This window comes from Dermochelys coriacea, chromosome 5 (assembly GCF_009764565.3).
Source record: "Dermochelys coriacea isolate rDerCor1 chromosome 5, rDerCor1.pri.v4, whole genome shotgun sequence".
In the NCBI taxonomy this organism is placed as follows: Eukaryota; Metazoa; Chordata; order Testudines; family Dermochelyidae; genus Dermochelys; species Dermochelys coriacea.
The window spans coordinates 53,223,971-53,237,786 of record NC_050072.1 but is presented as its reverse complement, the minus strand read 5'-3'; the positions used below and the strand labels follow the sequence as shown (position 1 = coordinate 53,237,786).

The following is a 13,816-nucleotide window of genomic DNA, read 5'->3' as shown; positions in this document are numbered from 1 at the left end:
CTACAACACTACCAGTGTTCTGTTAAAAAGAGTTTAGAATCTTTTTCCTTTTTAAAAAAAAATCACACCATTAACATCCCTGACACTTTAGAAATAATGTTTATTGATTTTTGTGTTAACACTGCCATAAACTAAGTGATGTAATGGACAGAATTATTGTACTATAAAGAACCTGTCTTTCAGATTCTTAACTACATATTGAAAAAGTGCAGATTGTGGATTAATGTAAAAATAGGCAAGTTCTGTGCTGCTATTTTGGAGACAGGTGTGGATAAAGACTTTTATATATGACAGAATAAGCATATAACTGGGTGGTTACCACAGCCACATGCTAGGTACCAAGTTACAACCTTTACATATCAGGGTACTTGGGCATTAAGGAAGCTTAAGATCTGTAACTTACAGGACAGGGCTGCTAATTCATCCACTTTTGTTGCAGAAGTGTTAATAATGAAATATGTGAAATCAATTAAATAAATGAAAGCAAGTTTATTGTTACAGAAGATAAAGGGTAGAATTTTTTGAGAATTGTATTAATATTTCAGATAAATTAATCACCATACCAACAGAGTATCTGAGACTGCCCTGATGAAGCATGAACTATGTCGAGGAGAAACAGCAGGGACATTATCAATCCTAGGTTTCAGAGTAGCAGCCGTGTTAGTCTGTATTCGCAAAAAGAAAAGGAGTACTTGTGGCACCTTAGAGACTAACAAATTTATTAGAGCATAAGCTTTCGTGAGCTACAGCTCACTTCATCGGATGAAGTGAGCTGTAGCTCACGAAAGCTTATGCTCTAATAAATTTGTTAGTCTCTAAGGTGCCACAAGTACTCCTTTTCTTTTTATCAATCTAGTTCTATTAGCATTAGCATCTATACCTGGTACTTTTATTTTAAGGTTATACAAGGTGGATCTTTAAATTAAAGTTGCAGCGTAGCAGAGGTCTTTTACTAGAACATCACATGGAGAACAATAATTTCCCATGTTTAAAAATGTATTATAGAGTTTGAAAAATGGTGAACACACACTACAGGGGAAATACATTTTGAAGGAAAGTGTTTCTTCAGAGATCACTATTCATAAGCTAGACCACTGAGTTTATCTTTTCTGCATGGTTTTGAAAGAGGGGCCCAGGAAAAAGCAGCTTTGTGAGAGCGACAGAATAAAGGGGGGAAAAATACAATTGTTGGACACATTTCAGTTTTAAGGATCTCGAAGTGTTTTAAAAACTTCTGGAAGGGAAACATTGATGGAAGAAGATCTAAACTCAGAGCAGAAGAGCCACCATGGAGTTACATGGTTTAGATTTGCTCTGTTTTGGCAAACTATTGGAATGACTGTGGACACCACAATACCCTGAATGTCAGCACTGTGGTGACAGCAAATGGTGCACCTAATTAGATTCTGGGATGCTAAAGAAAAGGCTGCAATCAGGGGAATTTGTCATATACCCACATGTTCTTTTGTTGCTTGTCCTGTTGGTGGGAAGGAATGCCTAGCACAATGTTGTTTTAGTGTATTTTCTGATGGGGCATAGAGAGGGTAACAGCAGAGGGGTCTGAACAGCTTTATTAATAATAAAAAAATCAATAAATTCCACAATCCCCCCCACCTTCATATTCATGAGATAGTTCTAAGATTTTTAGACAATTTCTGCAGGACCTTCAAATCATCAAGTTTTATAGGGCAGTTTTTCAACTGTTGAGTCCCCTTTGACAACAAGGAAAATTGATTCTATCCTTGAATGTTTGATTTTACATTCCATCATCACTAAACATTGATTAAGCCTTAATGCATAAACTTTCTTGTGCTTATGACTTTGTGCTTCTCAGGGGAAGGTCAGGGTTTATTACAATGTCATACTCTTAAAACAAAAAACACTTGGTTACTGGTGACACATTTGCTACTGATTGCTATCAGCATGCTTCTTCATCAGAATTTGTTTCTTGTTTGTTTTAAAATGGGAATGGGGGGGGGGATTTTAAACCAGCCCACACGGCAAACAAAATCACCCATATTGTCCCTTCAACAAAAAATATATTTCTAGAGTTCGGAAAATTTATTTCCAGTTTTAATGACTAATTTATTTCTAAATATTTCTGTATCATCTGAATGGTAATACCTTGTGTGAGGTGTTAAAGAACTGCTTCTGCCAGAGCCCATGTGAGAGTTGGGGTGATCTCTGGTAAGCTTATAGCAGGCATGTAGATTCTTTTAATTGTTTTTATTGTATCTTCTCTGTAATGCTTTTTACTTTAAAAATAAAGTTGGCTTGCAGAAAGAATAATATGTGGTATCTATAACTGTGGGTATTCACACTGTTAAGTTTCTGAAGAAAAAGCAAGCCGTGTACTTCAATAGCCTGTCTATATCAGAATAACACGGTAAAAACAAGGCATTTTGTGGCCTTGAAATATCCCAGTCAGAAAGGAATAAAACAAGAAAAGCAATGGCGGGGAAGCTTGAAAGCCTGAGAAATGGTGACCTTGCAGAACCACTGAGGGGAAATACAGGTGCAGTTGCCCTGAACCGTAACAGGTAATATGTAGTCAAATTTACAACCAGACACACAGACTTCTAACTAAAATGTGATTTGGTCCTGACTACAGAGTGAATAATGAGGAGTCCTTGTGGCACCTTAGAGATTAACAAATGTATTTGGGCATAACCTTTCGTGGGCTAAAACCCACTTCATCAGATGCATGGAGTGAAAAATACAATAAGCAGTATAAATATTACAGCACATGAAAAGATGAGAGCTGCCTTACCAAGTGGGGGGGGTCCACTCAAATAAATTAATTAATTGGCCTCGTTAGCAGTGACCCCCCACACACACTTGGTAAGGCAACTCCCATCTTTTCATATGCTGTAATATTTATACTGCTTACTGTATTTTTCACTCCATGCATCTGATGAATTGGGTTTTAGCCCATGAAAGGTTATTCCCAAATACATTTGTTAGTCTCTAAGGTGCCCCAAGGACTCATCATTGTTTTTTGCTGATACAGACTAACACAGCTACCACTCTGAACTTTCAGGTGACACTATAAATAAGAACTGGGATTGTTTAGTCCGCAGAAGAGAAGAATGAGGGGGGGATTTGATAGCTGCTTTCGACTACCTGAAGGGGGATGGATCTAGACTGTTCTCAGATGACAGAACAAGGAGTAATGGTTTCAAGTTGCAGTGGGGGAGGTTTAGTTTGGATGTTAGGAAAAACTTTTTCACTAGGAGCGTAGTGAAGCACTGGAATGGGTTAACTAGGGAGGTGGTAGAATCTCCTTCCTTAGAAGTTTTCAAGGTCAGGCTTGACAAAGCCCTGGCTGAGATGATTTAGTTGGGGATTGGTCCTGCTTTGAGCCAGGGGTTGGACTAGATGACCTCCTGAGGTCCCTTCCAACCCTGATATTCTATGATTCTATGAAGCAGGCAGCATTATTTCCCATAAATGTAAACACACTTGTTTGTCTTAGCGATTGGTTGAACAAGAAATAGGACTGACTGGACTTGTAGTTTTATATTGTTTTATTTTTGAGTGCAGTTATGAAAAAAAATTCTACATTTGTAAGTGCACTTTCACAATAAAGAGACTGTACTACAGTACTTGTATCGGGTGAACTGAATACTATTTCTTATCTTTTTTTACAGTGCAAATATTTGTAATAAAAATAAAGTGAGCATTATACGTTTTGTATTGCGTGTTGTAATTGAAAACATCCACAAATATTTAAATACAAGGTATTCTAATTATTGTTTAACAGTGTGATTAAAACTGTGATTAATCACAATTATTTTTTTAATCTCATGATTAATTGGGATTAATTTTCTTAATTGTTTGACAGCCCTAGTCTCTGTGTATCTACCCAAAACTGTACTGGCTTTTTTTATTGAATATCGCAATGTCAAATGGGTGTGTCTTTTTCAGCCATCTATCTTTCTTCTTTATCACTGTTTTTAAGCTTCTCCCTCCATTGAAAATGTTTTTCAGATTATTTTCCCCCGGTTGTATTAGCTTGCATTTTTTCAGGTTGAGTCTCATTTTGTTACCTTCTGCTAAATTTCTAATCTCTCCAGGACCCTTTGTATTATTTCTCTGTCCTTGCTATATTTACAACTCCTCCCAAGTTAGCATATCCGTCAGTGTCACAGACATACTGTTTATTCTCTTCCACTTTATCAATAAAGATGTTAAGGAAGACTGAATTAGTATTAATCCCCATGGTACCTCTCAAACTGGAATATAACTAACAGATTTAACAATTCATTTTAAACAACAATAATGCTAGAAGAAAGAAAATGTAGGACAAAGGAACATTCCTCTGTGATGGAATGAAAATCTGCAGATTTGGGATTCCGAAGGATGACGATGTAACATTGTCAAGAACGGTTACACATCAGAAAGCAGGTCTGGGATTCTGTTCTGGTTTAAACTCAGAAAGAGAATTCAGTTGAGATAGAGCTGAGGAAAGCTTTGTTTGCTTACAGCTCAAGATAAGTACAATGGAATTATGTTTGGAGATGCTGAGCTTCCAGGAAGGAATGGATTTCAAGAATCCACTAATTCTAATAAAGTAATAAAATAATTATATTTCCTGAAATATAAGAACTGGTGGGAAATACTGATATAAGATACCCGTGAAAACACTCAACAAATTAACACTAAACTTTTTAGGACGTAATCATGTGATGTCTGCACCTCCATTACTGACTTTAACAGAAGCCAAAATTAGAATTGGCAACAATTCTGAAAAAGCATCAGTAATCCATAAATACTACTAAATTTTCTTGTCATTGCCACATTAAGTCACTTCCAATTCACACAGATCTTACCAGGTGTGCTAAATTGATGTCATTATGAGCCATCAGGAAATACCCACAGAGACCTGTAGCAACATTTATAAGTTTCGTTAAACAGCTGTGTGTTTGTATAATTGATTTGTATTATTTAAAACGGGAGCAGTTAAAGCAACTTATCGGGTGATGTAGAAAAGGGATGACTGAAAATTCCAGGGAGATTTAGTACGGAAGAAAGCCAATCACTGGAACTTCAGATGGCAGATTTAAAGATTATTACGAGAGGAAGTGCAATTAAATCATCACAGTTTATCAACTATCATTATAAACCACGATGCAACTTATCGAGTTAATTTATTTATGAATATGCAATAAAAAAACAGGCTAGTCAATAAAAATATTTCAAGATAATTCCTCAGCAAGTGAACATGACTTCCCATAATGAATCTAAAGTAACTGAAATTAGTTTAAAGGTTACCTTAACCATATGCTCCAACATCCTAGTAATTACAGATATACTCTTACAGGCCTGATTCATATCTCAGGTGCTGGTTTCAGATATATGCCTGCATTTAATCACACAGCTTGTAAATCACTGACATTGCATCACATATGTGTAAAGTATAGCATCAAGATTTTGTAAGACTCCTAGAATACAAGCCCCAGTTTCTTAAAATGGAGCTGAATCCTAAATATGTAAAACAAATGAAGCTTGATATGACTTTCTACTACTAGTAGTATATCAACTACTGAATCCAAAATATCAAAATTAGCCCTAGTTTGAATTCAAATAGCATTGTGAACATTGTGAACCAACTGTGATTTCCTCAAATTTTGTTCGTGTTGGAATGGTGAATGGTTCATAGAAGTTTTTCTCATTTATCAGAGTACCATGAACTTTCTCTGATTTCTGTTCATGGCATATTGAGAGTTTTGAGTTTGATTTGGTGAGATAGCAAATGACATCCACCAAGGGACCTGTGTCCCTAACTAGTTAAATCTATCTCATGTGACCAAGTGCATCAGCCCAGATAAGCAGACAAGAGACAGAGAAGGGTGCATGTCGGTTCAACTCTCAGATCCAGAAAAGACTTTCTTGTAGTCCTAGCTCTTGTTTTGGTGTTAAGACTAGCAGGCAATTGCTTAGTATGTTTATTACCTTCTGTAATTCCTTTGTGAATAGTCTTATTTGTATGGTAGTTTTTTATATTTGGTCTGGCATACCTATCTCCCAATTTTACAAGGGGAAATGTTTGTTATACGGGAGGTAGCTGGCACTAAAAAGATGTGACAGTGTTGGCAACACCACTAACTGCACTGGTTCCTTCCCTCCCACATGACTCCCATTGTTTTTCAATCAGACCAAAGGAGGTTGGATAATGTGTTAATGAGCCCTTAACACTCAGCTTCTCTCTGGATTAATCTAAAATTTACACCACCACACATAGAAATCTGCTCTTCCTGCAGGCTCTCACTCATAGCCATACACAGAAAGGAGGGACTCGGCAGGATCAGTACCCCATTTCACAACCAGGGTGCAGCTGGAGACTTTGAACCAAGTTCATTACTTCTGTGAAGTGGTGCAACCATGCTGAATTCAATGGAATTCCAGTCTTAAACCAGTGGCAAACTCAGCCTTAGGAAGAACATATTGCACAGAAAATTAATGGAAGTATAAAACTATTAAAATATATATCCAAAATAATTAATAGTCTTATTGGTGGGGCTTAGCCCCTAATTGCCAGCAATCCCGGTATCACACTGATGTCTGAATTCTCTTGAGCCATCACCTTGAGGCCCATAGTCTGTATTATTCCTGAAAAGAGAGTTAAACTAATTCTACAAATTCCCCATTTCATAGGAAATCACCTTAGTATTATATTCAATTAATATCTTGCTGCTATAACTGTCTCTGTTTTGCAAAACCGTTTCTCCTGATATTTAAGTTGGCTCTTGACATTGGACTAAGATGTAGTGCATTATTCCTGGAAAGATGCCACAAAGACATTAGCTTCAATGCATAGCATATTTTACCAGCCAAAAAGCCTGTTACCACAAGCCTGTGTGTATGTGCATGTTTCATGCACAACATTTGGTGTTCTATATCTCAGGACAGTTTTATTTCATTGCTCCTTTACAGGTAAAAATCGTCTTTGCTTTTGGCTTCTGTCACGGAGTGTGGGGGAGTCAGGGCCCTGCACCTCCCACTTCCTGCAATTCACCCTGACTCTCAGCCAGCCAGTAAAACAGAAGGTTTATTAGACAGGAACACAGTCCAAAAGAGAACTTGTAGATATAGAAAACAGGACCCCTCAGTCAGATCCATCTTGTGGGGTAGGGAGCCCAGACCCCAGTGCTGGGCTTCCCTCTATTTCCCCAGCCAGCTCCAAACTGCAACCCCCTCCAGCAGTCTCACCCAGCCACACACCCCGGCTCCTCCTCTAGCCTTTGTCCAATTTCCCGGGCAGAAGGTGTCACCTGGCCCCGACCCCCTCCTGGGCTCCGGTTACGTGCTCACATATCATCCCTCAGGTGAAGTCACAACCAGATATCCCACCACCATCCAGCACCAATGCAGACAGTACCAGTAAAACTCCCACGCAACATTCCCAAGTCAATACTCCCCACTCCCTACTCCGTCACAGCTTCCATTATTCTAATTTTACACAGTACACACATATTCTGTCACTGAAACTTCCTTTATTCTCAGAAACATTTTTATTACAATTTACTCCTCCTGTATAGCCGTAGGCGTGGCATACACTGTTCTTTTCACAAAAGAGTTTGATTGTGGCTTTAAGCAACAGCCCACGGGTAGGGGAAGTATAGAGGTCCAGCATCTAGGAAGGCACATTGCTTATGGAGTGCACACAGCAGAGGCTTCTGCTACACATTTATACAGGTTATAGCATGCACTCGTTCTACATGCCAGGACAGTTCTGTTGGAAAGTACAGAGGATGTAGGGCCTGTTCCACGCCTAGCCCTAAGGGGTTCCTAGCACTGTTGCTGGCATTAGAGTCTCAGGTCCTTGTGCATTGGGAATGCAAGGACTGAGGGTGATCCTAGCTCTGTCAAATAAGCGTAAGGAAAGGAAAATTGCACTGTTCTCACCCAATGCAGAACTAGTCACTATCCAGCTTTAAATGAGGAAAATTTACAGCTTGAACTGTGATATTCACAGGAGAAGACCAGTTTATCTGCTACCAGATTTTATTAAATTCTGATGTGCTCATCCTTAGTCTGCAATGGACAGGTCCCACCAAGTAATGCATTGACTACAGATACTTATTAACAACAGTTGTATTTTGCAAACTCACAGGCAATACCTAGAAGTGCACAACAAACAGCATACATACAATCTTAGTTGGGGTCTCCCAAGCACTGCTGTGATACAAAGAATGAGAATAGTTTGGGATTGTGCAAACATGAACATAGTTCAAATTCCCATGCCTGTGCATCTTTTATGAATGTGATTCATTATTGTTTGTTACTTGTATTATGATAACATATAGAGGCCCCAGCTGAGATCAGGGCTTCACTGAGCTAGGCCCTGTACAAACACAGAGTAAGAGAAAGTCCTTGCCCTCAAGAGTTTATACTTTAAATAGACAAGACAGACAAAAGGCTGGGGTGGAGGTGGGGATGAGGTAGCAAGTAGTATTATCCTAATTCTACAGTGGGAAACTGAGACATGGAGATTCTACAATAATAGCTCACTAAAGCTTATGCTCAAATAAATTTATTAGTCTCTAAGGTGCCACAAGTACTCCTTTTCTTTTTGCGAATACAGACTAACACGGCTACTACTCTAAAACCTACAATAATACAGACACTAAATAACATGTCGAAGGTTATATAGGAGGCCTGTGGCAAAGCCAGAAACTGAACCCAGATCTCCTGAGTCCTGTGCAGAGCCTTACCATAAGGCCCATCCTTGTCATGCACAATCTAGACCATTTTCTAGAGGGCAATTATTGGATTCTTGAGAAAAGACCATAACTGTATTGGAACAATATTAATTCTAGTGACTTTTAATCCCATTTAAAATATAGGTAGTTTGATCACCTTTAGCAGAGGATAGTAAAACAAGTTACATGTATAGTATTGAGCTACTTTTTCTTTTAAAACACTGACTTCAATTAAATACTAACTTTTAAACACATTAGTCAGCAATAACAGATTATTTGACTAACAAACTAACTTTGTCCTTCAATTTTACAAATTATTAGTTTCTTTTGAATCGAAAGTTACACTTCAGTCTTCTTGATAATGTAATTAGTAGCCAACCTGTGAATCACTGCACAATACACACAAAGCCTCTTCTATTTTAATCGGTGAATCTAATGCTATCTAGTCTCTTGGTAAATGAATTCCATACTGTAAAAGAACAGTAGCATCTAACCTGTTGTGTAATGGTGTCCCAGGGCCCCTCCAGTAGACGAGCCCGATAGCATTCATGAACGCCTTCCCAAATTTCATCCAGAGTTAAAGGTCTTCCATCTGTAAAAAGACACACAATACTCTCACAATACTCAATCAGAAACTGGACAGTCTCTACGTAAAAGAATAAATGGACACAAATCAGACGTCAAGAATTATAACATTCAAAAACCAATTGGAGAACACTTCAATCTCTCTGGTCACTCGATTACAGACCTAAGAGTGGCTATCCTTCAACAAAAAAGCTTCAAAAACAGACTCCAATGAGAGACTGCTGAATTGGAATTAATTTGCAAACTGGACACCATTGAATTAGGCTTGAATAAAGACTGGGAGTGGATGTGTCATTCCACAAAGTAAAACTATTTCCCCAGGTTTATTTTTCCCCCCTACTGTTCCTCATACGTTCTTGTCAACTGCTGGAAATGGCTCACCTTGATTATCACTACAAAAGGTTTTTTTTCTCTCCTGCTGGTAATAGCTTACCTTACCTGATCACTCTCATTACAGTGTTTATGGTAACACCCATTGTTTCATGTTCTCTGTGTATATAAAATCCCCCTACTGTATTTTCCACTGCATGCATCCAATGGAGTGAGCTGTAGCTCACGAAAACTTAAGCTCAAATAAATTTATTAGTCTCTAAGGTGCCACAAGTACTCCTTTTCTTTTTGAGGATACAGAGTAACATAGCTGCTACTCCAAAACCTGAAGTAGAATGTTATTCTTTAGTATCTGCTGAAGAAAAACTTTCAGTTATGTAGAATAATGGCAAAGTATGACCATTAATCCTAAAAAATATTTTTCAAATATGGTCTATACACAAGACTTCAGTGAGTTAATTATATGGGAAGCTTGAAGAGTCTGTTTTTTCATTACTGAGATCTTTCAGGCTGAACCATGACTGACATCAGCTGCTAAATTTTTAAAAGGACACATTTTAAAATTAATTGTAATTCAATTTAGTTAATGGATTTGTAATTTCTCAAAAAATGTATTCTGTAACTCAAAGATTAAAGGCTGTAATTTTGGGGAGGATATACTGCATTTTTTTTATACATAAAGTGTTTGACATCTTGCTTTAAGTGCAAAATTCAGCTAATTCTTAACTATGGATATTCGACTAGTGTTTCCATAATACGAGGGCAGAGAAAATCCATTTAGAATCAGAGTAATCTATTCAGTGATTTTGGGATCTCAAGGTGCTCAAGTATCACATTGAAGATCCACAGATACCAGGGTGGGAGTATAATATAGAAACCTAGATGTGTATTAAAGTCCTACATTAGTGTGTCACAAATCTAGGATATCCTAGATTTTGCATTTGTACCTTCAATTTGGCTGAAAGATGTGGAAAATAAGTTGCCATGGAGCCTTGTAATAGCTGCATAGAGGATGCAATTTAAGAGCAGACATTAATCCTTCCAAAGTTAGAACAAATTTAAGAAGCATATATTAACAAACTTCTCTTCAATGTCAACGTTGACCAACCTCACTGTAGTCTAATGGTCTGTCATCACAACACAGAGGGTATGTTGGTCTGACAAGCCACATGTTCTTGAGGATGGCAAAGTATACTTACTGGATATGGTTAGCTCATCGAATGATTAATTTGCCACATGTTTTGATGCTACTGGTGTATGGTGTGTATGTCAGAGTAGAATTTAGTCCTGTTTTCTAAATGTGTGAAGAAAATAAGGTAAAAGAGAGGTTGTAGGTTAGCTGATTTTTTACTTGTATCTAAACATGGCATTCAAATGTTAATTAAATGAATAAATCTTGTTCATTTTACAGACACGAAAATGTCAATGGATTAGCACTATTTATCACAGGATAATGGTCTTCTGACACCTGATAAATGCCAAGATGAAGCTACTTATTGGAAATAGATCAAAATATTCTATTGCTATTTGTCAAAAACAAACATTGAGACAAAATTGACATGCTTATTTTCAAAGTGGTTGACACTAAGCTTATATCATAATTCTATTTTAACTCCACAGGTAACATACAGAACATAACAATAAATACTGTATGAATATAGGGAATGAATGTAGGGAAAAAAGTCTGCAGAATACTAAAAAGTATTAACCTTTTGTTTATGTAATTTTGTTTCTCATTCATGATTTATTTGTATTTACGAAATATTTGATAATAAAAATATTTTGCTCTTATATATCATTGGTCCAAGGAGCTCAGCTTTACAAAACTTAATTTAGCCTTACAGCTATCTTATAGTGAGTTAGCTAAATTATTCTCTCCATTTTACATATAGGGAAACTGAGCAGCAGATAGTTTAAGGCATAATTTTAAGTGCACATACAGATCAGGATTTGAGCTGTGCTACTTGGGAATTACTGGCACAGAATTTGATCAGTTATGTTTTTGCTTTGTCATGTCTGTTTTGATCTTCAGATAATCAGTATTTTTCAGGTTTATATGAAGCCTTCTATATATTTAATACACGATCACTGTGACAGTATTTGCAAAAAGAAAAGGAGTACTTGTGGCACCTTAGAGACTAACAAATTTATTAGAGCATAAGCTTTCGTGAGCTACAGCTCACTTCATCCGATGCATTTAGTAGAAAATACAGAGGGGAGATTGATATATACACACAGAGAACATGAAACAATGGGTTTTATCATACACACTGTAAGGAGAGTGATCACTTAAGATAAGCCATCACCAGCAGCGGGGGGTGGGAAGGGGAAGGAGGTAAACCTTTCATGGTGACAAGCAAGGTAGGCTATTTCCAGCAGTTAACAAGAATATCTGAGGAACAATGTGGGGTGGGGTGGGGGGGAGAAATAACATGGGGAAATAGTTTTACTTTGTGTAATGACTCATCCATTCCCAGTCTCTATTCAAGCCTAAGTTAATTGTATCCAGTTTGCAAATTAATTCCAATTCCGCAGTCTCTCATTGGAGTCTGTTTTTGAAGCTTTTTTGTTGAAGGATAGCCACTCTTAGGTCTGTAATCGAGTGACCAGAGAGATTGAAGTGTTCTCCAATTGGTTTTTGAATGTTATAATTCTTGACGTCTGATTTGTGTCCATTTATTCTTTTACGTAGAGACTGTCCAGTTTGGCCAATGTACATGGCAAAGGGGCATGTACATGGGAGAGGGGCATGTCTCTAAGATGCCACAAGTACTCCTTTTCATTCTACTTCAGATAATTCCTCCAAGAATTGTTCTCTTTCAAATGGCTGCCATCTCCTATTGCTGGGACTGAAGCCAGAGGCTGTCCTTGGGCACAGATGGCCACTTCCTGCATTTTCCTCCACTTACCGTATTCCTCTCAGCTTGCTGACAGTGCAGGGGGCCATTGTCTTCCCCAGTTTGTTTAAATTACCACTGGGAGCAATCGGAGGCAGTAGCTATTTTGAAAAAGGACATCTTAACTGAGGGAAGCCTGTGGCCTCAGTCCCACTGATAATAAGAGAGACAGTGGACATGTGGAAGGAGAAACTTTCAGTAATGAAGAATAATCGTAAAAATTACCAATAATTCTAAATATTTGTTTTCAAGAACTACCCATAGCACCAAGTTTATTCTGGGACAACAAACACTAAAATGCTTTAATCATAAACATATATGGTTGTTTCATAGTATCACTACCGGGCAGAGTGAAGGCTATTTGAATGCCCAAACTGTGCATTTCTCTACCTTAACATATTTTGATTTACATTTAACCATCTGAATTTCCTGCATTGTTTTGTAACAATTACACCATCCCCATAACGTATTTTACCCTAAATTACTCTTAACCTTAACTCCATTTTAATATAGTTAGTCTGGGAATTGATAAAGATGGCATAGCTGCAGCTAGCCATTGTTTTCCCCATAAGCTCCTACCTTAATTTACCAGTCTAGGTCTGCTGAATGATAGGGCATCTTCTCAATGGTGCCCTAAATCAGCCAGGTGATTCCCCTTGTTTGATCTGGCAGCCAGAAGGAACAGGCTATCAAGCATTTAATGGATATGAGGACCAACTGTGTCAGTGGGAAGAATTAGTGCCTGAAAGTCTGGCAATCTTCTCTCATAAATATCTAAACTATGGGAGGATGCAGCATGACTGACCAGAGAATTGTTCTGGTATAAAGTAATCTGGGACGGAGGAAGGTGTTTGTAGTATTAGGGTATGTCTACAGTATGAAATTAGGTCGAATTTATAGAAGTTGGTTTTGTAGAATGCATTTTTATACAGTCGATTATGTGTGTCCCCACACAAATGCTTTCAGTGCATGTAGTCGGGGGAGTGTGTCCACAGAACCGAGGCAACCATCGACTTCCGGAGCATTGCACTGTGGGTAATTATCCCACAGTTCCCGCAGTCTCCGCCGCCCATTTGAATTCTGGGTAGAAATCCCAGAGCCTGATGGGGCTAAAACATTGTTGCGGGTGGTTCTGGGTACATATCATTAGGCCCTCCTTCCCTCGCTCCCTCCGTGAAACCAAGGGCAGACAATCATTTTGCGCCTTTTTTCTTGAGTTACCTGTGCAGATGCCATACTACGGCAAGCATGGAGCCCTCTCAGCTAACCGTCACCGTATGTCTCCTGGGTGCTGGCAGA

General features: G+C 38.1%; 1 protein-coding gene across 7 annotated transcripts in view; it reads right to left on the bottom strand.

The window, feature by feature from the left end:
- Positions 1 to 13,816, bottom strand: part of ATG10 (autophagy related 10) — a 162,465-nt gene that overhangs the window by 32,694 nt on the left and 115,955 nt on the right. For all 7 annotated transcript variants that reach the window (XR_006281440.1, XR_006281438.1, XR_006281439.1 and 4 more), the window contains exon 5: positions 9,200 to 9,297. Coding sequence is in view for 1 of the 7 variants with exons in the window: in XM_043514724.1 (XP_043370659.1) it covers positions 9,200 to 9,297 (98 nt within the window). In the remaining 6 variants the exon portion in view is untranslated. The remainder of the gene's footprint in view (positions 1 to 9,199; positions 9,298 to 13,816) is intronic.